This window comes from Cyprinus carpio, chromosome B23, assembly GCF_018340385.1.
Source record: "Cyprinus carpio isolate SPL01 chromosome B23, ASM1834038v1, whole genome shotgun sequence".
Taxonomy (NCBI): Eukaryota; Metazoa; Chordata; class Actinopteri; order Cypriniformes; family Cyprinidae; genus Cyprinus; species Cyprinus carpio.
In genome coordinates, this window is record NC_056619.1 from 14562351 (window position 1) to 14588184 (window position 25834).

The 25834-nt window shown below is 36.6% G+C and overlaps 2 protein-coding genes across 2 annotated transcripts; one reads left to right on the top strand and one right to left on the bottom strand.

Moving 5' to 3' along the window:
- The first annotated feature begins 1659 nt into the window (after positions 1–1659).
- On the top strand, positions 1660–15354 carry LOC109070411 (probable pleckstrin homology domain-containing family N member 1). Its single transcript, XM_019086979.2, has 16 exons — positions 1660–1930; positions 3923–4013; positions 4839–5000; positions 5981–6061; positions 6756–6846; positions 8136–8269; positions 8683–8835; positions 10478–10558; positions 10654–10729; positions 10894–11039; positions 11136–11282; positions 12020–12268; positions 12436–12597; positions 12990–13196; positions 13602–13662; positions 14598–15354. The coding sequence occupies exons 1-16, from the start codon at positions 1857–1859 to the stop codon at positions 14771–14773; spliced, it is 2091 nt and encodes a 696-aa protein (XP_018942524.1). The 5' UTR covers positions 1660–1856; the 3' UTR covers positions 14774–15354.
- A 1328-nt stretch (positions 15355–16682) lies between these two features.
- Positions 16683–23158, bottom strand: LOC109070409. Its single transcript, XM_019086976.2, has 4 exons — positions 23006–23158; positions 18958–22509; positions 17766–17879; positions 16683–17507 (listed from the first exon to the last, which is right to left on the bottom strand). Exons 2-4 carry the CDS (start codon positions 20648–20650, stop codon positions 17401–17403), a joined length of 1914 nt encoding a protein of 637 aa, XP_018942521.2. The 5' UTR covers positions 20651–22509; positions 23006–23158; the 3' UTR covers positions 16683–17400.
- Between the last annotated feature and the right edge of the window lie 2676 nt (positions 23159–25834).

Genomic DNA, 25834 nt, shown 5'->3' on the forward strand with positions numbered 1-25834 from the left:
GGGAGTGTTGCACTTTTAATTTGATTAGATCATATCTCACACATTTGCAAACATGCAGAGACCATGCAGTCACGAGCGCCATGGTCACAGCAAGTACAGAAGAGTGTAGTGTGAAAACCTGCTTAAAAAATAGATCCTAAAATGATCACATTTTAGTAGATTTACTTTGATATAGTTGATTTTGTAATGTTAGAAAGTTTTTTATTTATGTTTTATTATTTGATATTATATTTTTGCCATTAATGTAGCTTTTGATGCTGATATAGCATTTAAAAAATATATGAAAGAAAGAAAGAAGCCAGTAACCTCCATTTTCAACAAAACGGAAAAAGTAAATAACAACAAAACAATACTTTGTTATGAAAAAGTTGTGAAAATGTATAATATATATATATATATATATATATATTAGTGCTGTCAAACGATTAATCACATCCAAAATAAAAGTTTTTGTTTACATAATATATGTATGTGTCCTTTGTATATTTATTATGTATATATAAATACACACATGCATCTATACATTTCAGAAAAATATGTTATGCATATATATTAAATATATTTATTTATAATATAAATTATATGAATATAAATGTAGACATGTAAATACATGTAATTTTATGTATATAAAAATATCTGTATGTGTGTTGTATGTGTGTGTGTATTTATATATACATAAATATACATATATTATGCAAATAAAAACTTTTATTTTGTATATATATATATATATATATATATATATATATATATATATATATATATATATATATATATATATATATATATACATACATACTTATACATAATAAAATAAAACCTAAATACAGTAATAGCAATAAAATCATATTAATAATAAACTATAAATACTTATAAATAATAAATTATAATATCATTATTATTATATAAAAATATTAAATATAAAAAATATTATTAACAAAATAAAATACTGGCAGGAATGGTAATAAAACCATAAACACACACAACAATATACAAAAAAAAAAAAAATATAAGAAAACTGAGCATAACATATTTCTGTCTAAACATCTTTAAAACAAGAATGAGAAAAAAAAAATTGTTTAAGACATTATAAGATGGCAGAGAATATTTCTGTTACGTTTCATTTTTTTCTTACCCAATTAGCATTTTTTAACCTCACTAATTTTTTTAATTATTAATATTATTGTTATAAAACAAAAACACTGACAGGAAGAGTAAGAAAAAAATATCAATAATAAACACAAATCAAATACAAGAAAATTGTGGACATTAAGTGATTTTTAAGTGTTCTAGAACTTTTTCATTATGCAGATTTCCAGACATCTTAAATATATTAATTATTTTGGTGAATAATATAATCAGGCTGTAGTATTCAGAGCATGCCCTTGTCCAGACATGTTTGTGGTGACCTCTTAAGTGACACCAGCAGGCTCCATTCAGACTTTAATACTCTTTCATCAGAGTGTACAAACATTCAAATCAGTGCCATTTGCCCACTAAAAGGTGTGAAAAACTACACGTTCCCCTTTGTCATTTAGGCTTTATTTAGTGAAGGGATCTCACGCAGAAGGTGTGAACTTCATTGCTCTGGTCCCCCCGTCTTCGTCCCCCTCCTTCACTCTGCCCACACACACCTCACTTTCTCTCCACCCACTGACACACTCCCTCTCTCATACACTCCCCTCTCGCCTGTCTGCTGCTTCAGTATCAGTCTCGTCTCTCCGGTGAACAGACACACACTCACTCACTCCAGGGAGGTTGGATTACAACAGGGATCACTAAACTATATTGATCTTGCAGGCAGATACACCAGCACTCTCTCATCAAGGAGATACACACACTGTCCCAGGAGCAACATGGGGAGTAGTATGTCATGCGTCCCCCAACACAACTTCAGGTTCTCCAGCAAGAGCTTCATACGGAGGAACAGGTAAGAACCACGAGAAACTACCTTAAAACTATCAAGCTTTAAAAGTATGAAGACATGTCATGCAAACAAGAGGGATGTCATGAAATGTTTTGAGGTTGGATTAAATTGAAATGCCAGAGGTTTGGAAAATAAATAAGAATATTAGCTCAAACATCAATATATATATATATATATATTTATAGTAGAAATGTCTAATCATCATTAAAACCAGATACATTTACTTGAGAAGCAAACTTGTGTACATTTAAAACAATCGTAGAAACTATTGTCTGATAAATTTCACAAATACACACAAACTGGACATAACGCATTTAATGAAACATTACATTTTAAACCAGAAAAAAACCCTAAATAGTATCTATTCTATTTAATGTTTTATTTACAACAACAACAACAACATTTTATTTTAAAATGTATAAGATATTAATTTATAAGGTTTGCTTTCAAAAAATATATTTTGAATTTTTTTCTCCTCTCCCCACTAGCATTCTTAATTTGGAAATATTTATTATTACAGTTATTATTATTATTTTAATTTACTTAAAATATTATTTAAATTGTATATTTTTTTAATATAAAAGAAGGAAAATTTGCCAGTCGGGTAAAAACAGCTTTTGCCATTTTGCTGCTTAAAAGGTTTATTAATATATGATGATATTTGAATGGAAAACAAGGCAAAAATACTAATTGAAAAATGATGAACATGGGTTAGTGATTTGAATTTAGCGGTGTAATGATGCTGTCTGTAAATCTCATTAGCTCAGCGTCAGGATCTCACTTCACACTGACTGATACATTCATCTGCTGACAGAATTCACTAGTGTAATGAAGTTAGATCTATTTCTGTTTCCAGTGCAGCCTTCAGGGAAGGGTAGACTTCTCAGGTTTTGTGTTTTTTTTGAGAGAATTGGGTTTATCCTGCATAGAAAGTAATCCTATTGTGCTTGCACTGCTAGCGACAGCGATCCATGTAATTTACTGCTGTCCAATTCGGACAACTCTTCTGACTTCCTGTCAATAAAATAGACAGTTGGCCTATTTAAAATCAGACTGTTTGTCAGTTATGTCTGGTTTGCATGTGCTCTGAATGTAAGTTACTGGGTTCAGTTAGTGTTCAGAGTCTGAGAGCATAAAAAGTCTTTGTATTTTTACTGTGAACATATCAGATCAGAGTGCAGTGTAGCGGGACCCCGGACCCTTTAAAACCCAGGACCCCTATCAGATTTAAAATATCTCCACTGAATGGTTGCATTTTTGATGAAAACAAAAGGTGATCCGCTGGAAATAGTTACGTAAATTTACAAAGTTGTCGCTGTCAAACCTTCATCACTTTTACAAGCATGTTCTGTGTAACTGCCTACAACCTGCATTCTTCTCCCAGATGAATTCTCCGGATGCCAAACACGTTCATCACTGAGCCCTAGTAAATCACTGATACTTCCCATTATTGTCTGCATGAATGAGCACAGTGTTGTTATGCTAATTGCATTCAAAGCAGAGACAGATTGACAAAGAGAGAGAAGAAAAACATGGGAGTCACTGAGGATGTGTCTCTTGCTGAGGATGATCTCCTCGCTGACTTTGACTTCCTTAGCTTATCGTTGGGCAGGAAGGACTTGATTATATAGATCTGACGCTAATGATTATAAATGGGGGTCATGGGTAACAAAAGACATTTCATGAGTGGGGCATTGTGGTTTGTAACACAAGCTTTATTGTTTTTTCTCTTTAAATGGTGCAGACAGAAATGTAAAACTGATATGTTGACTAGTGCAAGCTAAGGAAGAATGGGCATGTGTAATGGTGATGCAATCCTTCGTGTGGGACACTGAGCACCAGAGTCTTCACAGACAGACTGACCCTGACTCAGCATGATTAACTGATCATCCTGAGTCAAGATAACCCCGTGTGGGGTTGCATTCATTTTTTCTTATTGCACAACCCTATACTTGACTAACTAGGGTCTTTTTCTGTGCACTGTTTTCTGAGCAGCAGCCGTTTGTTCCGGAAAAAGTACCCACAGGAGGGTCAGGAGAAGTCTAATAGCATCATCAACATTCTCTGCACCGTAACACCAAGAAAGGTGAGGAACCTTCTAGCGAATGATTTTCTAACCTTCTCAATAAATCAATAAATGAAAAGTTCTGTGAATGTTCAAAACATCACATTTTTTTGTATGTTTTGAGACAATTTTTCCTTGGTTGTGCTAACACTTTGGAAATGTTACCAGATAATGTTCTAAGATTCTTTTACTAAGATTTTTCTTAAATTACAAAAAGTTCTTAAATTTTCCAAAAGTTGCGAAGTTTCAAAACGTCAATTTCTTGTGTTTTAAAAAAGTTTTTCTTTTGTTATACTAACATTTCGGAAAACATTAGCAGACATTGTTCTAAGAACGTTTTCCTAAAATTTGCTTAATTTATGAAAATATTGCTTCCAAAAGGTTCAAAACGTCATTTTTTTGTTTTAAGAAAGTTTTCTTTTGTTATACTAACGGTTAACAAAATGTAAACATGTTTGTAGAATGAAAAAAGTAACATAAAAATGTTTGTAGAATGTTACCAGAAAACAAGTCTATGTTCTAAGAGTCTTTATTCAAAATTGGAAGCTTTGAATGTTCACAGAATATTTGAAAATAGTGTTGTCATAACTTACGACAACAATCTTAGAATGTAAACATATAGATAATATATTGATGCTAACATTTTGTGAATATTTTTCAAGCTGTTAACTTAAAAACATTCTAAGTACATATTTTGCTTGCAACTTTGAGAAAACCGTTAAAGAACATTAGACAAAGTTTTGAAAACATTCCCTATTAGCTAGGCTTTCACATTTAAGGAGTACATATTTGCATATCAGATGTTACTGAGAAAAGGAACTAACTTTTAACACTGTGTTGACATAGGAAATGTCACCCAAAGATCTTGAGGCGATCGAGAACATCAAATGGGACCCTCCGTTCCCCTACGACCCAGCTAGTGGATGGAAAAAGAGCAGCATCAACGTAAAGAACTACGGCAGAATGATCCACAGCTCCAAAGTCCGCTTCCGCTTCCTGCACTGCCAGGTAAGACACACCAACTCGCATCTAAAACACATATCCAATCAAACTCCAAAACAAACACGCAGTCGTCAAGAATAATCATTCAATAAACCTTTCAAAACAGACTTTCAAATGATGATTAAGGTGGTCTAAGCAGCCGTGACTGTCACTTACTCACTCTCTATGAGGTAATGCATAACAAACAGGTGGAAAATACAAGATGTCACATGGTGGTTGTATGAAGCACTGTGGGAATGACGTACGTGCATTTACTGATTAATTGATGCAACTCGGTTTGGGGAGTTTAGGCCGTGTCGGAACACGCAAGGATGTGAGGTGTTGTGAAATGGCTCAGAGTTGCAGAGTTTACCTGGGGCAGAGCGCACTGATCAAACTACTGATATATTACACATTGGCTCTGAAGCGTGGGAATCTCTTTGGTTTGATAACATGTAGTCATACTGGGAAAAAAAAAGAGTGTGAAGGTGAGGGAAGAAAAATAACCCAACACAGGGTGAGGTCAAAGGGGAACATACTGTACAGCGGTTGAAAGGAAATGTTACCTAACAGTATTTGTGATAATGGCATATTCTGTAACATGTGGTAAAGACCTAGATCAGATGAAAGGAAATCAGCTGTTCGGGATAAGTCTTTAAAGCAAACAAACACTTCTCAGAAAGTATTCACAGAGACTTGATTTACACAGGATGATTTAACCATTCATTCCTGGGATTGTGAACAAGATTGCTACATTTACCACATATTAATGCCATGTCTATTTAAAAAAAAAAAAAAAAAAATGTATATTGTCTGGGTGAAATGTTGCATCTTGTTTGGAGTTTGCCTTCAACATGACCTTTGAAAATCTTGCTATTCAGACTATGGGAGAGTGAGATCTTTTAATCCGCCTGTGTTGTTGAATTCAAACCTATAAAGCAGCATTACCCAGAATGATCCTCTGATTGTGTCGATGCTGAGCTGATGGAATGTGTCTGTTCTTTCAGGATGTGCATGACTGCTATCTGGACCTGTTCCAAACCCATCTTCATTTTGTCTCCAACAACACAACTGGACTCACATACCAGGTAAAAGATGCACCTACTGTACTTATTTTGTTACACACAATAAACAATGCATTCCACAGGCCGAAATGTAAAGGAGCTCCATATACTTATACAATGTCCATGCTTGTGTCACTGCCTTAGGCACGAACTGTCGTTTGAGTCATGCAGTAACGGAAACGGATATCACAGATTTTCTAAGCTTTATGATAATGTAAAATGTGTCACCTCTCCATGCCAAAAGTGCCACACTAAGTTGTCTTCAATCATAAAATTTGCTCTATCTGTTATGACCTGTATTATTATGTCTGTATTCATTAACTTGAGTCACTGGAAGGCGACGGTAAAGAGTATTGTGCAATACTGAATGTGTCAAAGTGACAGACATCTAAAGTGTCATAATTTTCATAACAATGTAACATTTATTTTTTTAATTAAATTAAAATAAAATCCTAAAACTTTCTAATCTTTCCAAGTTTTAAATTAAAATTATTCATATATATAAAATGTTATTATATAATATAAAATGTAATTTTATTGTCAAATAGTTTTATTTTTTTATTTTTTTACTGTTTTAAAAATTAAATAAGTATATAAATAATTTTGAATCCCATATTTCCAATGTAGATTTTCTAATGGCTCTCTATATTAAGATGTTTATTTAATTCACTATAAAGTCAGACTACTAAACTCACTATGATTTATTTTTGTTATACAGGGAACGCTTCCTCTCAAAGAGCTCACAATTTGCAAGGTGGAGAACAGAAACAGCTTTGGTGATCTGCAGGAATTTGCATTCCAGATAAACGGTGAGTGTGCTTGATAATCTAGGGTTGAACAAACAGGAAAAGGTAGGCATGAAACAAAAAGATAAAGTGATGGGGAGATTTAGTTATACATAAAATTGCCCAATACAAAGTTTTGTGTTTCTCTAGGTCTTTCTTTAATTCTAAACCCATTCTCAGTGATATATTTAAGAGTGGAATTTGTGACTCTAAAATAACCAGAAAACAAAAGACGGGTGAGGCATACATTGTAAAGCCGCACTATGCAGGCGCAAAACCACTTCCCATATCTGGACATTCCAGAGGTTCAAAAGCACTAACACAAAGCAAACCCTCCTCCATTTGCCACTAGTCAGAAGAGAGATAAATTGTCCTCGACCCCCACTTGTTATACGACAGGTGCGCCTGAACTCGCTCAGCTGTGGAGCTACGAGGGCCCTTTCCCTCTTCACCTCTCCTTCACAGTTAAAGTACTCCACATTCCAGAGCACTGGACCTGAACACACAAGTTTGCTCATAAAATTTTTATGAGAATATACCACATAAGAAAATATTGACTTTATTGCTTTGTCACACTGAGCAATCAACGAAAAGCTTCAAACTATGATTAATGTTCTCGGAAGATGAGTCAATGTGGCCGTGATTGATTGAAAAATAATTAAAGCTTAACCGTTATGTGATGTTAATTCCCACTCTTCAAATTAGTGAATAAATCTTCTTATTTGCCACAACATTATATCAGACAGGACTCACTACTGTTTTTTTATTTTTGGATTGTGATGTTTTTGTTTTATGTTGGTGGTGAGATTTGGAAATCTATGAGGCACACAGCAGCATTTCCAGTCCTGACTAAATATGTATTCTGGGGGGAAAAATGACCAAGTCTTGCACATGAACACGTGCCTCTACTAAAAACACATCACACCTAACTGGAAATGACTGTACAGGGCAGGTCAGAGTGGCTGATATCTACACTGATAATGGTTGGAATGTGGGTCTGATAAAAGGGAGATTCCAGGTTTGATGCATACTTTCAGAATAGCTGTTTTCAAGAAGGGACGACTGGTTTACTGCAAATGCATGGCATGTTGTAATGTTAAGAGCGCTTGAAACAGATTATTTGCTCTCAGGGTCAGAAGTGTCAACAGTGACATGAAACAGGGCAACAGTATCTGGACGAATGCATCTATACTTAAAAACAAGAGATTCACCAAAATATTCAGCAACCTGTTGCAGGTTTTAAAGAGATCCAGATGGTCACTGGTTGTAGTCATCTGACCTAACCTCTGACCCCTTGTCTTTGGCCTTTGTAGGGGTCAGCTTAAATCCTATCATCGTGTACTGCTCGACAGAAGAGGAGATGAACAACTGGTTTGGGCTTTTGAAAGAACAAATTGAGGCCAATGGTGGCAGTGCAATTGTACCAGAGACATACACAAGAATTAAGGTACTGGAAAATCTACATTTAATCAGAATTACCTGTATTTGCTAGCTGCCAAACTGAAGTATAAGACAATAAACATGTAAAAAAAAAAAAGTGTTAATTCAGGTCAGAGTGACTAATGTTGGCCATTGTCCTCTGGGATTGAATAAGGGAGTGGTTTCTTTTGTGGTCACCTTAGCTGGATTTTATAAAAGACATGTTTTCTTTCCTGTTCTGACACATGCTATTGCAGCAAGTGAGCTCACTGAGCCAAACATCCGCATCCCATAATTGGCAGGGACTAGCAATCGAGAAGCAATGGATTTCTTTGAAATCCCCAATGCGGATGACACTCCCTTATCTTTCCCATATCATAAGACATGTCATGTCAGTTTTTACTTTTGAACATGGATTTAAACCCAATATTGCCTCCAAAGGTGCAGTGCTCAGAAGAGACCAAAGTGGGAAAGGAGGAGTTGAGGAACTCCATCAGTAAAGAGCCCATTTATGAGTGGGAGGGCTCGCAACGAGAGAGTCTAGGGTCTATCACTTACGTCACGAAAGTCAGGCTGCAACACATGCCTTGTCAGGTAAGAGCTCTCCAGGATGTTCTCATCATCTTGCCCTTTGTTTTGGTTTGATTATCTATACAACCTTAAAAAAATGGGAAACAAAAAAATATATAAATATATTTGCATAAATATAATGGCATAAAACAATAGCATACATTATACACCAAAGATGAAATTTTATTTATTACTCAAAATATAAGGAAATACAGTTACAGTGAAGTTCACTTGAACACTTGCGCATTAGCATTACGCAACTGAGAATGACGTTCACTCTGAGAAGCCTTTGAATTAATTGTTTGGTCTTAGCATGAGGAGGGTCTAAATTCACTCCCATGCTTTCTTAAGAGGTGCAAAGCAACCTCAGTTTACACTTAGGGTCTGTTTTGGCTTGGCCACTTTCACACTACCCTCATTAGTCAGAGTCTGCCTGGTTTCTGCAAGTCTCCTTGAACTGACAGCATACAAACACAAAGCACGCCAGTTCATACTATGGGGACTGTAGTGTAACCCAATATCCGGTGTACTTGTGGCTAAATATCTAAAACTTTCCCGGAGAGTGAGCAACTGATAGTCCTTCTTAAGTGTACTGTGAGAGCGGAGAGGATCTGCTTGTGAAAAAGGGTGTGTAAACCAGTTGCTTGCCTCACACACTTGACTTGACTCACCCAACAGCTGTCTTTGAACACACCCTGAGTTAAAACACACACTCGTGGTCGGAGCAAGACCTCTGGGAAATTTGTGCTTCACACACTGCTATGCAAAGTTCTGGTCAGCCTCTTAGATATTCTGCTCCAATAGCACTGTTTGTTTCACTCCGCTTGTCCGTATTTGCGTGTTCCAGACAAGCTGTGCGTGATTAGCACTTTCGAAACAATTCTTCAAAGCCTTTGTCAGTCTTTTGTTTCGAATCATTCTGTTTCGAGTCATACTGTTTCGAAACTGTTAGAAATCTTATGGTTCAGCTAAAGGGCTATTACTGGTAAACTATAGGGTCTATGATTTTAATTTAATCTCTTGTTAGTTATATAATATTAGTTCAGTTTTACTGAATTTCCATAAAATGCTTATGATTAAAAAAGGAACAGTGTTTTTAATTGGTCTAATTAGCCAAGTAACCAAGCCCTTTAATAAATGAACACACATTGTACATACACTTCATATATAATGATATTTAATGATTTGTAGATTACATTTAATAGATTGCACTTTCATAAAAGCAGTTATAATTGGTTTGTAAAAGGTTGAGCTTGTTGCATTTACACCGTTTTGACCAGCAGGTAATGCTAGGTTGCATTTTTTCAGCGCTTCAAATCAAAAGAATCATTTTGATTCAGATTTTCGAAGAGCTTAATTTCTCCCATCGCTATGAATCATTCACTCTCATGATTTGTTCAAACACTGATTTACTTGGGAAGGAAGCAAGTTAATGAGTGAGTCATTTAATTGGTCTTTCGATCGATTTGTTCAAAAACTCTGAAACGTTTGGGGACACAACTTGCTTACAGAACCACACCAGCTCTGCTTATTTGGAAATAGTTTGTTGGTGGACCATAAAGTGACTAAAACAAGTTACTCAATATTAGCTTATTGCCTATTTTACTGTAGTGTATGCCTATATAAGCAATAGTGAATTTGATTCAATTCCTCTGTTTGGCTGCAGGAGCAGTATGACCGTCTGCTGGTGTTGTATCCCAACTATCTCATAATTCTGTCAGAAGAGAGTGATGGCCTCTTTTACAAGGTATCTCAAAATAATTTCATCTGCACAAATGAATACAGCTGTAACATTACATAATCCAGTGAGGAAAATAATCTTGAATGTTTTTGCAATTGCAGGGCAAACTTCCTCTGAACATGATCACAGTTACAACTCCCTGCCAGGACATCAAGCCCAACACATTTATGATTGAGGGTGAGTTAACAAGTCAAACTTCAGTTGCCGGATGTTATAGTTCTTGGCAAAGATCTGATATGTGCCATAAAGATGAGTGTAAACTCTGACTGGTTTCCTATCATGCTGTGCCCTGTTTCTGCACAGATGCATGTGACTCTAACTCTTGTGGGTTTTGTTGTTAGGGAAGTTGATAAACCCCATCATCGTGTCCTGTCTGGACAAGAGCGAGTTCAATGACTGGATCCAGAATTTCAAAAGTGCTGACGTCCCCATTCTCAGCCCTCCTGCCCCTATCTATGACATCATTTACACTCCAACACAGAAACAGGTGAGCGATCACTTCCATCTTGGACATGGTGTTGAATATCTTAGATACTGAGTGTAAATGCTTTGAGATATTCACTTTCTCCTCCATTACTCTCAGGCTCCAGAGTTTGACAGGTGGAGCGGCACCAGCCATGGAGCTACCGACCCACTAAGACAGTCCCAGGACAAACGCAGATCCCATGAGCTCCAGCTACCCAGTGCGGATGACAACACTATTTCCCCTGGTTATGCTGAGCCTCTCTGTGTAAGTGTCTATCTCAACAACCCAAACCAATTAACATCAAGCTGTGAACATATTTGCCCATCCGCAATAGGTTTTCCTATGTTTCCAGGTGAACTGCTCTTGCACAGTTTGATTTCATATCTAGTATGAAATTGGGTTATGCAGTGGTTATCCACAGATTGAAAATATGGGGCATTATTCATAAGAATGACTTTCATGTTTATTTTGGAGGAGAAGCACATGTGGTTGTGAACAAGATCAGCAGTGTTTCAGTTGGGCTGTTAATAATTAACGTGTGCAATCCATTTCCTTCATGTTACCACCTACAAGATTCTTGTGGATTAGTACTAAACACTATTTATCAAGTATCCTCCTAAAGTATCCATAAAATTTTCTTTATTCTAGTTATTCAAACTCTTAAAAACGCTTTAAAAGAACTTAAAAAAAACCTCACATCTGAGAGTAAATCACATTTGAGACTTACACAAACACAACCCAACAATTTACTTAATAGAAGCATGTGTTGATGTTCAACCACAATGTGACAAGCTGCAACAACATTTTTACTCCTCTTAGTCAATATGAACTGCGATTCGCAGCACATTGTTTTAAAGCTAAATATTTTTGACTGAAACAGAAAAATTTAAATTTTTAGCACTAGATTTTATTGATTGGATAGTAGAAAGTTGTCGAACAGAGTACAAAGTTTGAATGTGAAAACAGTCCAGTTAATCCGTTTCTGTGTTGTGTTGGTACAGTTCATTTCCAGCAGGCCTAACTCTTCAGACACACAGTACTCAGCTCACCTGGGCAGCAGGAGCAGCAGCTTCTCCTCTCGTGTTCGACCGGTCCCTGACCACCATCCTGTTTCACTCCACTACTCCCCCCCTCCACAGACATCCTATCTCGCTTCAGAGGGGCCCATGTCACCGGTTTACAGCACGCCGTACAGTTCGGTGCACTGCAATGGCCCTGTTCAACGCATCAAGAAGGCCCCGCTAGTCAAGGTAGCAGAGCATGACTATAATCTGATGCCCTACTTAGAACAGTTTTTTTCACTTTGAAGACAGGTGACATTTGCATTATTTGCATCAGTTTTGAATTTTGGTTTCTGGGGGAAATGGAATGCATAAAAACAAGTATCACTTATATTTTTCCATCTGTCTCTATTCAGTCAAACAGCTGGAGCACGCCGCAGACAAACGTCAAACACCATCTCTTAGTCTCACACCGCCACTCAGAATTGATCGGCCACAGCAAACCTCTCTCGCCCCTTTATGACGACCCCAGCACCCCCAGTATGTACCCTCTGGAGGAGAGCTCTGCACATGCGTCGGTAAGTGGGTCAGGATATCAGATCCGCTCTCACACTTGACACCGTGGTGACCAAACACCCCCGAAAGCAGGGGCGCTGATTTGACGAGCTAAGGCCATGGAAAGTCCCCATAGCCTACATTACTTATTGATCCATCCAGATGCATAATGAAAAAGGCTGCTGAGCGAATGAGACAAAGTGTGATCCCTTCTAACTTGCACATTTGAGACAATATTTCTACATGGAATGCAGGTTTACACTTGTTGGTTTTTCAAACCTGGATTACATAACTGGTTTAGGTCTAAATCCTTTAATCAGCAGAGTGCATCAGGTTTAGTTCACAATGCTATTTTTTTAATCACCCTTTTGAGTGAGTGCAAATCTCATGAAGTGTATATTTTTCTGCTACACAGCACTCTTCTCGGGGCTCCATGGAGCAGTCGTATCCTCCTCTCCTTCCTCCCTCCTTCCAACTCCGCACTCCTCCTCTTGGGCGGAAAATCAGACACGGCCAGGACTTGGAGCACGAGCTGGTCAGCAGTCCCAGAGCCCAGGCCGTTTCCAAACTGAAGTTACTACCTACCCCAAACCGACAGCCAGAACACAAACCCGTCTCTCAGGTAATGGGATGGTAGTAGATTTCAAGACTTTTATTTTTTTAAATGAGGCTTTTTGCTATATTATGATATCAGGATAGTTGTATCACCCAGACATTTTTGACTTTATCCCCCCCCAAAAAATATCAAAATTAATTTTTGTTAAGTCATTGTACATTTGAATTGTATTTTTCAATGTACACTACTGTTCAAAAGTTTGTGGTTGGTAAGATTTCTTAATGTTTTTGCTTATTTCCCCCTATGCTGAATAAAAAAATCGTACTGTCCTCAAACTTTTAAAAAAATATACAAAATGTTTATTGTAATGAATTAATAGGACAAAAAATAATTAGGAAAAACAGAAATATTGCTCTACATGTATGTAGCTTCAAAACAGTATGTGATCTTCTGTTCTCCTGTCTTTTACAGAGAGGTTTCTCAGGTCACACTGTCATGGAGGCACAGCAGATATCTTACAGTCACTCGCCAGGTGAGAATTTTTGACATGATAAAGTTATGAGGCAGTTGCTGCACCACAATGGCACGATGTTATGTACGTTTCACAGATGTAGATAGATAAATAGAAACGCAAGATATACACAGCGAGTTGCACGACCAGTTTTGTGGAGACAGGTTTTGTTTAGCGTGTGAAATGGTGACCTAGATCATCAGTATGTTTTATAGACTGGATCAGCTGATCGAAAAAAAAATATATATATGAATAGCTTAATTGTCTAATTAGGCCACATGTATACACACTCACTTGTCAGGTTTAAACACAACACCATAAGGAGGAAATAATCCATGGTGACACGTGCATAGAGCAGACTCTCACGGCACAGCTAATAGGATGGTTTTAGAATGACCTTCTGCAGCACACACAAACACACACACACCGGGTTTGATGGGGTATGGTTGCACATGACAGTGGAAATAAGAGTGCAGATGAAGGGGCATGTGTGTGTATGTTTATGTGTGTAAGACGGCTCAGGCCCAGGGTATTTTAAATGATAGCACTGCAGGTGGCACATGAAGGAAAGACCAGCGAATGGACAGAATTACCACCGAGGGTGATTTAAAGCTCACAAGTGCAAGACAAGACAAAATGTCCTGCAAGACATTTAGATCCCTTCTGTGGAAAAGAACACAGCAAACGATATGTCAGATCTTAAATTAGGGCATGAAGCATTTAGATGGCTCAGTTTACGAACTTCTTAAACTTGGCATGTGGATTTTGATTTAAATAATACATTTTTACATACTAAATCCCAGTTTCGGAAGTTCATTTCATAAGAATAGGGTACCTTTCAATCCTTGAAAACGGAAATTTACAGCTGTGATTTCCAGGCATGATAATTCTCATGGATTTAAACTAAATATTTTAAGTATTTGCAGACATTAATCATCGTCTTTTGCTTCTCACAGATGACTCTTACCTTCAGCCAGTGGATCCAGATGACCAGGAAATGGACTATGATAACATATGGGAATTTGACCCGGATAATGGGATGATTCAGTCCCTGCCTGGACCTTTACCACACCGGACACCAGCTTACTTTGGAGCTCAAGGCACTATGACAACACAGCAGAGATGGTCATAAAAGAGAACAATGGGCTTATGCCCGTCCGGACTTGCACACATAGCAGACTAATCTAAGCCACACATGCACACTGGGCATGTTTTCACCGAGGGCTGGCATGCCCGAGTATCTGGATATTCCAGTTTGTTTATTCAGTGGCTCTATGACATGTTTTGCACATGTAATACCCTTTAATTTTGTGGTGATGGTTTCAGACTGCTGTATGTTTTCGGTACGAACAAGTGTATTACAATGATCGATGCATTTATGTATATATGAATATAAGAAAAGTAGCATTTGGGAGTTTTTGCATTTAGTTTGTGAGTCCAACAAACTATTGGAAATTGATTATATGCATATTTTTTTAATACATACCAAGTGTAAATATGTTATTTTTTCTATTTAAGTTTTAAATGTAAGTTTGTATTATTGTTGATTATTATTATTTTCATTTTATTTATACTTCTTTCATCATGGCCTTCTACTTTTTGTTAAAAAAATCTATTTGTTCTGTGGAGGTCAAAGTTATTCATTAGAAAAGACGTCTGTACTGTTTTCACATTTTTTTTGGTGAAAAATAAACAGTGATAAAACAATTGTAACACCGCTTCAGCTGTTTACTTTAAATATGAATGTGTTGGAAATTTTTACATTTTTGAGTGTAAAATTTATACTTTTAAATTGTAACATATTTAGATGTAAGGTTTGCATGTGCAGGATGAGTTATTATTATATTAGTTATTGTCACCTATTGCAGTAAGAAGCCCCCTGGATAAACATTTACAGAATGTATGAATGACTTTTGATATAATTCTTATTCTAATATTTAAATACATTTTTAAAAATGTCATTAATATAAAATACCAAAGCTGCTATTCTATTTAAAATGTTATTTTGACAATTTAGTTTTTGAAAGATAAAATTATTCTAAGACTTATATACAGGCCAGTGAAAATGTACATATTTAATTGCCAATATTTTATTTAAAGATATGTTAATTGCTATTTGAATGCAAATTTAATGATTTAACTCAGTTTTGACCTATTTGTTTTAAAGAAAGTGAAGGTGTCTGAAATCTACATCTAATTCATGGAAATATTACACAATAACCCCATTAATTGTAATAAGTATTCCGGTTTTTTTTTTTCTTTTTTTGTAAATAACACTAGTAATAACATGCCATTCGAGCCTTCTGTACCAATTATCGTGGGCCCATCTTACCCCAAAACTTTTTATTTCAAAATAATAAATATAACTTTTACCCCACAAATAATAACACTGATGTGTCCACAGATCCCTCATTTATTTAAAATTTTTATTTAAACATTACACAACGTCAAAACTGTTTCAATTGACCGAATAAATAACGCATGTTGCTTTCAAATTAAATGACAAGATTAAAAACAGCATTATTGTTGAGATGATATGTTGTGCCATCTATGGTCAAGAGAAAAAGTAGGCTTAAGTGGGTGGGTCTTCTTACCCCGCTTAACCCTAATCCAGTAAAGGTGGACGGTGACAAATGCTGTAAACGTTAATAAATTTAACCTTCAACAGTGTGCTGGAAATTATGAATTTGAATAATGAACGTCAGAGAGACTGTCCGCGCGGCCTTTATGGAGACCTTCACCTCAGTCTTCTGTTGCCATCTGCTGGTAACTATTAGAAATATACGTTAAATGTCTCAGTGGGGTAAAAAGCATATTAGAACAAATCTCAGTTTCTATTTCCATAAAAAAATGTATATAAATCCCCCTCAATTATAATAAATGTTTAATTTTACAATTTGTAAAAAAGAAATCAGGTTTCTTACCTTAGACTGGATCATAGTACGATTGGCTGCATAGTCCCCTCTAGTGGCCAAAATAATCATTACTATTAACATACAGGTGTACTGATAAATAAAACACACTTTAAACTCGTTTAAATGCTTTCAAATAAACATAAGATTTATTTATCCAGCATGATATTGAAAACTGGGAGCACCATATGCTTGACATTTGAATGAATGAATTTGAATGAATCAAATAGTGTTTTCAGATATGAAGTGACATTATCATGGGCTTATGATTGAATATTTAGATGGTCTATAAATACACCAAAATAATTTGGCCCAGCAAAAATTCCAGTATCCCCATAGTATCAAGATAAACTGTCTATTTGTGCATAGACATCAGCTCTTCCATTAAAATCTCTCCACAGTTACACTTATTTAGACACACATGTCCATCTTCCATCATAACACCTTCATAAGCATCTCATTATCAAATTTTAATCAACATACTGCTGCTTTCCTCACAACGCACAACAGCATTCACTGCAAACAGTGAATCCACAATATCTCAGAATCAGAAAAAGAGCTTTGGTCATTTCATAAACAAACTACATTGCAAACTACATGCAGGTTATTGAAATGCCACTGGCCTGAAGTCAGTTGTTTCTGATATTTTGCAACATCTATTGTATATCAACTGAGTTCATCAGCAAATTAAACACACATCAGAGTGTTAATCATAATAATATGTACTGAGAATGGTGGAAAAAGTCATGCATGCACATGTCTGACATTCACAATCACCCTTTTGGATTACATGGAAAAAGGAAGATGTGACTGAAATCAGATCTGAGGGCTGTGCTGTGCTACAGAGTTATGCTGGCTCTATCTGACGTAAAGGAGTTTTTCCAGAGACCTCCTCCCTCTTGTATCTGCGCAGATATCGTATGGCAGAGAGTGCACTGACGTTTGCGAGAAGAGCTGAATAAAAAAACAACAACAACAGATATACGTCATTATGGATTACTATAATTTGTATTACTTAATCAAACTTTCGTTTAAATAAAAATTTTGCTAAATTTGATGTGACGGAGAGCTTATTACCAGGGAAAAGGTTTAGCCTGCCTATTTCTTCTTTGAAAAGCATAACATTTGAAAGAAATACTGTCAAAATGTAACCAAATGACTAAATTAATGACTCACTTTATTAACCCTAACCAGGAAAATAAAAACACATACCAGCTTTCCAGGTGTCTGCTCCTGAACCAGTTGATTTTAGCACCCACGAGGCAAAAGCAATACAAACCAAGCACATGTCTGCCTGTTTAAGAGGCAAGAATGGAGCATCCAACCCTAGAAAAGAAGCACCAAAATCAGAACAACAGTTCAGCATCATTTAATGGTCAAAAAAAACAAAAAAAAAAAAAAAAAAAAAAACAAGCAACTAACTGTACACAATAACATATTCAAATATATAATCAATGAAATCAATATAAATGAAACCAGCTCACTCTGAGATATACTATAATTTCAACATTTTTTTTTTGAGATATGATATAATTTTTAATTTTTTTTTTTATTATTAAAATTTTAAAACATTGATATTTTGTATTTTTATTTATTTTTTAATGTGATTTTTTGTTTTTATGGCCAAGCTGAATTTTCAGCAGCCATTATTCCAGTCTAGTGTCACATGATCCTTCAGAAATCATTCTAATGTGCTGATTTGATACTCAAGAAACATTTGTAATTATTATCAGTGCTGAAAACAGCTGTGCTGCTTAATATTTTTGTGGAAACTAATATATATTTTTCTTTGAATTCTATGATGAATAGAAAGTGCAAAAGAAAAGCATTTACTTGAGACATTTGTAAGAGTCTTTAGTGACACTTTTGATCAATTTAATGTATCCTTGCTGAGTATTAATTCTTATATATCAATAAGTGTTAACAAAAACATTTGTTCAATTCTAATATAATTTAATAGAATAATATATCGGTAGGCAGTTAGTGATTCGACATTGAATGATAATCTATCGCTGAATCCCCAATGATAAGTGATTGATGAAGTGATGATAGTAAGTGTCCTGATGTTCCTGGAGTTTTCTCTATTTTTACTTGTACTTTAAAGTGAAACATGTTCTTAAATTCTGGCACATGGCCGATTTGAGAAGCTGCCCAGCAAGAGTGAAGACTAATTTGCACGTACTACCATTCCATCAGCCAGGGCATGGCTCTACATGTGACTAGATACTCTTAGTCAACAGCTATTGAGAGAAAGGAGGTGAGAGCTGATTAATACAAAAAATATTTCCAGAAAATTTTGATAAACCAATGTATTTTCTTATTTTATGCCCTTCAAGAAAGTGTTAGTGTGCAATTTGCAGTTTCAGTGTGTATCCGCAAAATACTGCATGGTAGAAGTTCTTACTTGGATCAGCAACAACTGTCTGCATCTCCATACAGTTCTTCTGTTGTTCAGCCAGCTGCTGGAAGATACGGTTCTCCAGCTTGAGGAGCAAGGAATCTGGAAAGGGGCTCCCATCAGGGCTCATAGCATTAATAGGTTGAATGATTCCTTTGGGAAATGTCCTCACAGGGACAAGTTCCCCGGAACATGCGTTCCCTTTTGGGACAGTAAAACCTGTGCGTCTAACTTTTCTAAGTGAAAGAGGGTTCGTCCAGAGGAAGTCACCCTCATCTTCAGACAAGAAGTGCTCGTACATGTCAACAGGATCATGGTTGGGAGACTTATAGTCATACCGTGTCACTACCTTGATAGCTGCAGTGTCATTCTCATCATCTTCATCTGAATTCCCAGAGGAATCAGGGAAGAAATAGTCGTATGCTTCTGGGAACTGAAGGTTTCTGTTAGCCGAGCGGGAGCAGTAAAATATGGGAACCATTTTATCAGCACCTGAGTCTTCCACAATTGGAAAAAAAAAACTTCCAGAATCAAACTCAGAGAAAAAATGGTCATAGGTCTCAGGCAATGAGGTGCCGGTACCATCAAGGTACGAGGCAGCTATATTATCTGCACGAGACGCACAACGTTCAGGCTCATCCTCACCAAAGAAATACTGGATTATTTCAGAAAACGCTATACCACTGCTTTCTATTTCTTCTTCATCATCAGAAAAGATCTTTGAGCCTGAAGTGTTCACATGGTAAAAAGGATCCATAAAATCATCTTCTACCTCTGAATGGATTGAATGCATCGAGGCATTTCTCAGGATTTGTCTGATTGGTTGAGTATCTAAAGCTTGCAGATTCTGCACAGACATGTTTTTACACATTCTTCTGAAGCACTGCTGAGCATTTGCTGGGTAGAGATGTTCAGGAAGAGCGGTTTCAGAACTTATGTGCACCATTTCATCACCCACAATCACTGGATCTGGATCGTTCTCCCACATCAGACCACAAGAGCTAGGGAACTCACTCAACTCGTCTTCTTGCTTAGAAGGAAATGGGTTTTGAAGCTGTGGCAGGTCTTCTTCCAGATCAGATATGTAAGACATGTCTCCACTTAAGCGGTCCAGCTTAGAGTCATCAGGTTGTGTAAAGTAGCCTGAGTCTGCAGCATCTGTAGTGTCTGCTATGCTACCATCCTCGGGCTGGGTCAAAATGCTGGGGTGCTGAGCATTACTGATCAACCGCAGACGCAGTATGTCATTGATGGTTAGCTTCTCCATTTCATTCCAAAAGGAGGAGATAGCAAACACAGGACATGGAAGTTGATTTGAAGCATCAAGGGAAACACTCTCTAGATCTTTGGTTCCACTTTTCAACTCACTGGAGGAAGTGTCCTTAATTTCAGCAACCATATTTTGAGGCAAATCTGAAACATCCTGAGTAGGATCTTCAGTGAGCATTCCTTCTGTAGGACTGCTAGATATGATGGACTTTCCACAAAAATGTTGTTCACTACCATTCCTGGCTGAAACAGCAACTTCATTATCACTAATGTCTCTCTTATCTTCTGATTCATCTAAATTCATTGACTTTATGGATGAGGCATTCGCAATTAATACCTCACTAGTTTTATTTCCACTTTTGATAAGACCTTCACCTGCTCCATGATTAATATGATCAGACACATGATAATTTGTCTCACTTACAGGCATATTCGTGTTTATTTCAATGGTTTCAGAAGTCAAATGGCTTTGGAATTCTGAAATGTTCTCGTGAATACATGCCTTCAATTTTTGAGATTCTTCCTGGTGTTGAGTTGTGTTTTATGGAACTTTTATGTTTTAAGAAGATTCTGCTCTATCAACGTTGTCAAAAGACAAGCTTCTTTCTTCAGTAGCTGAAATCTCTACTATATAACTATTGCTTGGAATTGTTTGTTCATTTTTTAACGGAGAACAGTCAATTTCATTTCCTAAACAGGGTAAATCTTTGTCCTCGGTCAATTTAAAAGATACTGTAGAGGAAGGAGGCTCTGTTAAATCACCAGCAATAGAAACGCTAGGAGATAATAAGGATTTCCTTTGACATCCCGCATCAGAATTATCACTTAGATGTGCTGATAAGGTCTCTCTAATAACATTCCTGCTCTCTCTTAAGTGCACGGCAGGATCAAATTGAAGGGATTCGTTTATATTTAATCCACTTTCTTTTACGTTTAGAACTTTATCTATCTGGGGTAATAATGACAGCTCACAAATCTTTGCTTTCAATTGTCCATTGTTTACAAGGGATGTATCATGCATGCTTTTGGAGATAGTATTAAAGCTTATGCGTCCAACTTCCGGCTTTGGAAGTTCGGTGCCTATATTACTGGTAAAAGATACTGGCAAGCTTTTTGAAAACTTAAAATCATCTGAGGCCTCCAAGTCAAATGTGTTTCTTAGCTGTAAATGATCAGTATTACGTGCAGTTGAAGGTGTTTTAAATCTTTGAAATGATAGTTGCTCGGTCTTCCAGACATTTGCAGGAACGTTGCTTATCTCTTCCCGCTGAATAAATCTCTCTTCCTCTGATTCACTTTGCTGGTAGTGGATATGAGCCTCATGTCCTTGTTCTACTGGTTCAACACTCATTCTCTTTTTCTTCCTCCTCTTTCTTCTGGAAGGTGACACTGGGATCTGACCGTTTGTTGAACCTTTCGAGTCAGAACTACTTATAGCATCCAGTTGATCAATGTTTTGTCTCGCTGGATATGGGTAAATCACATCTTTTCTATTAACCCCTATCATCTTCTCTTTGTCAGGTGGCTTTGTTCCAGGTGTAAGCTCTAGATCTTTGCTGAGACCGCTACATCTTCCCTGTTTCTCTTGCTTCATTCTTACTGTAATTAGGGGTGTTGTCAATAGCTTTCTTCCAATGACTAGCTCTGTGTCAGACTTTGATGCACCTTCTTGTGCATTAGCAGGTGTAATCTCTAATAACTTTTCTGAGACTATATCGCCCCAGGTATGAGCTACACCCTGTTTAGTTATTTCTCCTCTAAGATTGGCCTCATTTCGACCAGATGGGCCTGTTTCTGCAGACAGAATATCCTGCTTATCAATCAAACCCTCTAGGTGGCCTGTCTTCTCACTTCCACGGATGATAACGTGGCTTTGTTCCGAGGGCTGTTGATTTTCTGTGACACTTTTTAACTGCTCAAAGAATAGATTGACAGTCTGAATGTGCAAGTCCTCCTCACTGCCAGAGAGAACCTGCTCTGGACTACATATTCCATACTTGCTGAGGTAATTACAGACAGGTGAAGCCTCACAGTCTGGCGGGTCATCAATCTGAAGGTCTGGATCAGGGTCTATAGATGCTGTACCCATGGCCGGGGTCCTGCTTAGAAGGAGGCAGCCCATCTCATCAATGTCACTCATACCTGAGTCCTCTCGGCTAGCGAGCACTGGAGAGAGCAGGTCACAGTCCTCACACTCCTGAAAAAAACAGTCCCAGTCTTGGTCGGAGATGTGCACACTGTATTCAAAGTCGTCCATCGTGAATGGACGATAAGCAGGATATTCTGAATCTACAAATAAAATAAGAATTAATCAATGAATTACATGAATAAATAGTCTGTGAAAAAAATACACAAAAAAAGAGAGAATGCAAAAAATTTAGATGTTTTTATTGCCATCATAGGAATGGCACAACCAGTATCATTTGACACCTAATTAATCTAAACTTATTCTGATAAACACGTTTCAACCACAAATTGGGAAACAACATACTGTACTTATTTTTTTAGAAGCAAGGAGCTCAAAAACATTGAATAAACTACAATTGCAATTATTTCAAGCTTTAAATATGTTGCATTACAAAATATTACTAAAGTTATCTTTTCAATGAATCCATCTTTTTTTAGTATCAAAATAAATCATGCATACAATCAAACAGAAGTCTTTGAGAAAAACTGCATGGGGAACCAAGTATGCAGAAACCACTGCTTTTGTTCACATTTATTTTTGTTGGGTGTGAACAATGATATAAATCTAATATTAAACTCACAGAAATCTGTACAGTACCTGTTCAATGGCGTGAAAGTGCAAAAGTCCAAGAGCAGCACACCACTTCAGTAGGCTGAGGCATAGTAAATGCCCTCTGAAGTGTGTCCTTCCGAGTAAGACCGGTACACCACAGGCCCTATGATTTGCTATGAATAGAACGGTGTTACACATCACGTAATACACGCAGCACTTTCTCTCTCACTCTCTGACATCTTCCACCAGCCCCCCACACAAATGTGTACAAAGTGAACACCATAGCCTCTTAGTTAATTTATTATTATGGTTTGCAAAACTGCAGAAGTCACAGCAGAGTCTTCCAGAAGAATGACTGGCCATGAAAAACCATGCTTCAGTTGCATATAAATTACATATTAGTGACAAAAAGTTAATGAGTGATGTGGCAGCTTTAAAATGAAGGTCTTATTAGTGTTTACATTGTAAAAAATTATATGATTTTTAAAAAATACATTTTTTTACAACAAAAATATGTATGTTCACATATTGGAAAAAGTGAATATTTTATTACTTTTAATTTAGCAACATTGCACCTAGGGTGAAAGATCATGTGACAGACCAGAAGATCGGATTAATGGTTGCTAAAAAATTGCTTTGTCATTACTGAAAAATTAAATTTTAAAATATACTGCAATAGAATATTCCTCTCAAAATATTATAAATTTTAATGTATTTTTCTTTTTACATTTTATTTAAAAAAAAAAATTCTTAATTTTTTTATTTTATAGAACATCACCCTTCTCAGCTTTGAACCACTTACAGCTAAAAAGAAAAGAAATGAAAAGAGAATTAAAACACATTGTAATCACAGTCATCACAAGAAGGACATCTGCAACCAAATACCATAATTACTGTAGGTGGTACATTGACAAACAGCATTTTACAGTATTTTCTTTATAAAAGAAATGCATGTATACACATACGTTATAGTTCCTTGAAAGCCTTTCTTTTCATTTTCCAATTACACTGCAAGTTCTAACAAAACATTCAATTGTACAATACCAAAAAAAAAAAAAAAGAAACCATCAGACATACAAAACACATACATTATATAGACTGTACAAAACTTTTACAGTATATACTGTAGGTATATTGTAGACTTTTATTTCAGCTTCCAATGACATACCATTTGGCAGCTATGTTTCGGCGCAGGTTTAGTGAGGAAGGCAAAGAATTGTATTGCCTGCAGTCGAAAAGATTCCATCAGCTGACACAGTGGAGGACTCTCTAACTAAAGGTCATATGATTGTGTCTGTTGCCAGATTTCTGCTGTGATATCATGTGAACATATGTAGGGTGTTCTTTCGAGCTGCTTAGAAACAAGTCATGGTGAATGCCGCTCAAGGTATTAATGTCGCAGTCAGAACACATTCACATTTTGGTCATTTGACACAGCCGTGATGGTCTGACAGGTCTCTTCAGCACAGTGCTTAAAACACATGCTGCATATTATACAAGGACATCTAAAGACAGAGATGCTAGGAAACCAGATCATGAATTATAATTTTAAAAGCTATATTGTAGCTTTCCTGAACTGAAACTCAAACAGTAGTGCTTGGCAGTAGTCAAGGTCATGGGTTCGATTCCCAAAGAAAGCAAGAAATGACAATGTAAATGTCAACTTGTAAGTATACCATGTTAGTTGCTTTGGATGGTATCTGGCAAATGCATAACTGTAATTTTGCAACAAATTCATAAATAACTTACATATTTTTTTGATTTCAAACTCAGCAAATACCACATGTATCATTTGTACAAAGTTGCTCATGTTGGCTCCTGTCCAGCAAAAGGCTGAATGGCAAATGGGGTCCGAGGACATGTTTAGAGGCATCAAGATTATAAATGGAGACAGTAGGATTACCTAATCTGGCCAATTTGCGAATTGCCATTAAATCATTATGATATTAAGATAATAGATCTCTCTTTATCCCACCATTTACAGAGATCTAAACTGTGTCTTGTGCCTTCTGCTCTTCCTTCCTTTACAAGTGTGTGAACTCCATAGAGAATCAGAGGACAAACTGTAGCAGGTTTATCATACATGTAATATTTGAAAAATATTAAATGTGAGAACCAAAGACTATGTATCAAATAACATGTCAGTACCACTTTGAGTCCCTTTTCTTTCACAGAAGGAATGTTATTTAAGTCTTTCTGAAGTGAGAAGTTTGCTTGACATTCAGACCAACAAAACCCACTTTGCATTCACTCTTTTAATTATTCATGACCTTTATACATTTGATTCTGGCTTCTGTGGGAAAACATTCCCCCCACCAATTAACCAACCACAGACCGGGCACGTTGCCCAGAGAGGTCCTACACTATCAATTCATCAGAGCTTTACTGAGACAGAGGGGGAAAGGCCTTGTCTAGTGAGTTTACTGCACCTGGGGCGGTGGGCTGTCTGAACGCAGGTGGGATTCTGTTTTCATCAACAGGATTAAGCCCAATAAATCCGTTTCTGGGATTAAGATTGGGATCTGTTTGGACTACTTAGCAGTTGCTAATACAGTGGTGTTTCTTTTCTAATTGTACTGCTGTTTCAGCTGCAACTATTCATTGCCTGACTTTTCAATTCCTTGTAAATAGAAACACCCAGGTCAAGAGACAGTTTTTCAACAAAGCATGGCATGGCATCTACTTTTCAGTTGTGCATGTAACAAAAGACACTGTTACAGTATTTCTTTGAGAAAAAGATAATAAAATTCATGCTTGCCTGCTCTGAAACCTTGTTAAGTTTTAAAGAAGGGTGCCATTATTGCTACAAAAGCTAAAATGTCTTGAGTTTAAATGAAATATTTGGGCATCATAGTCTGTATTCCCAATAGTTTA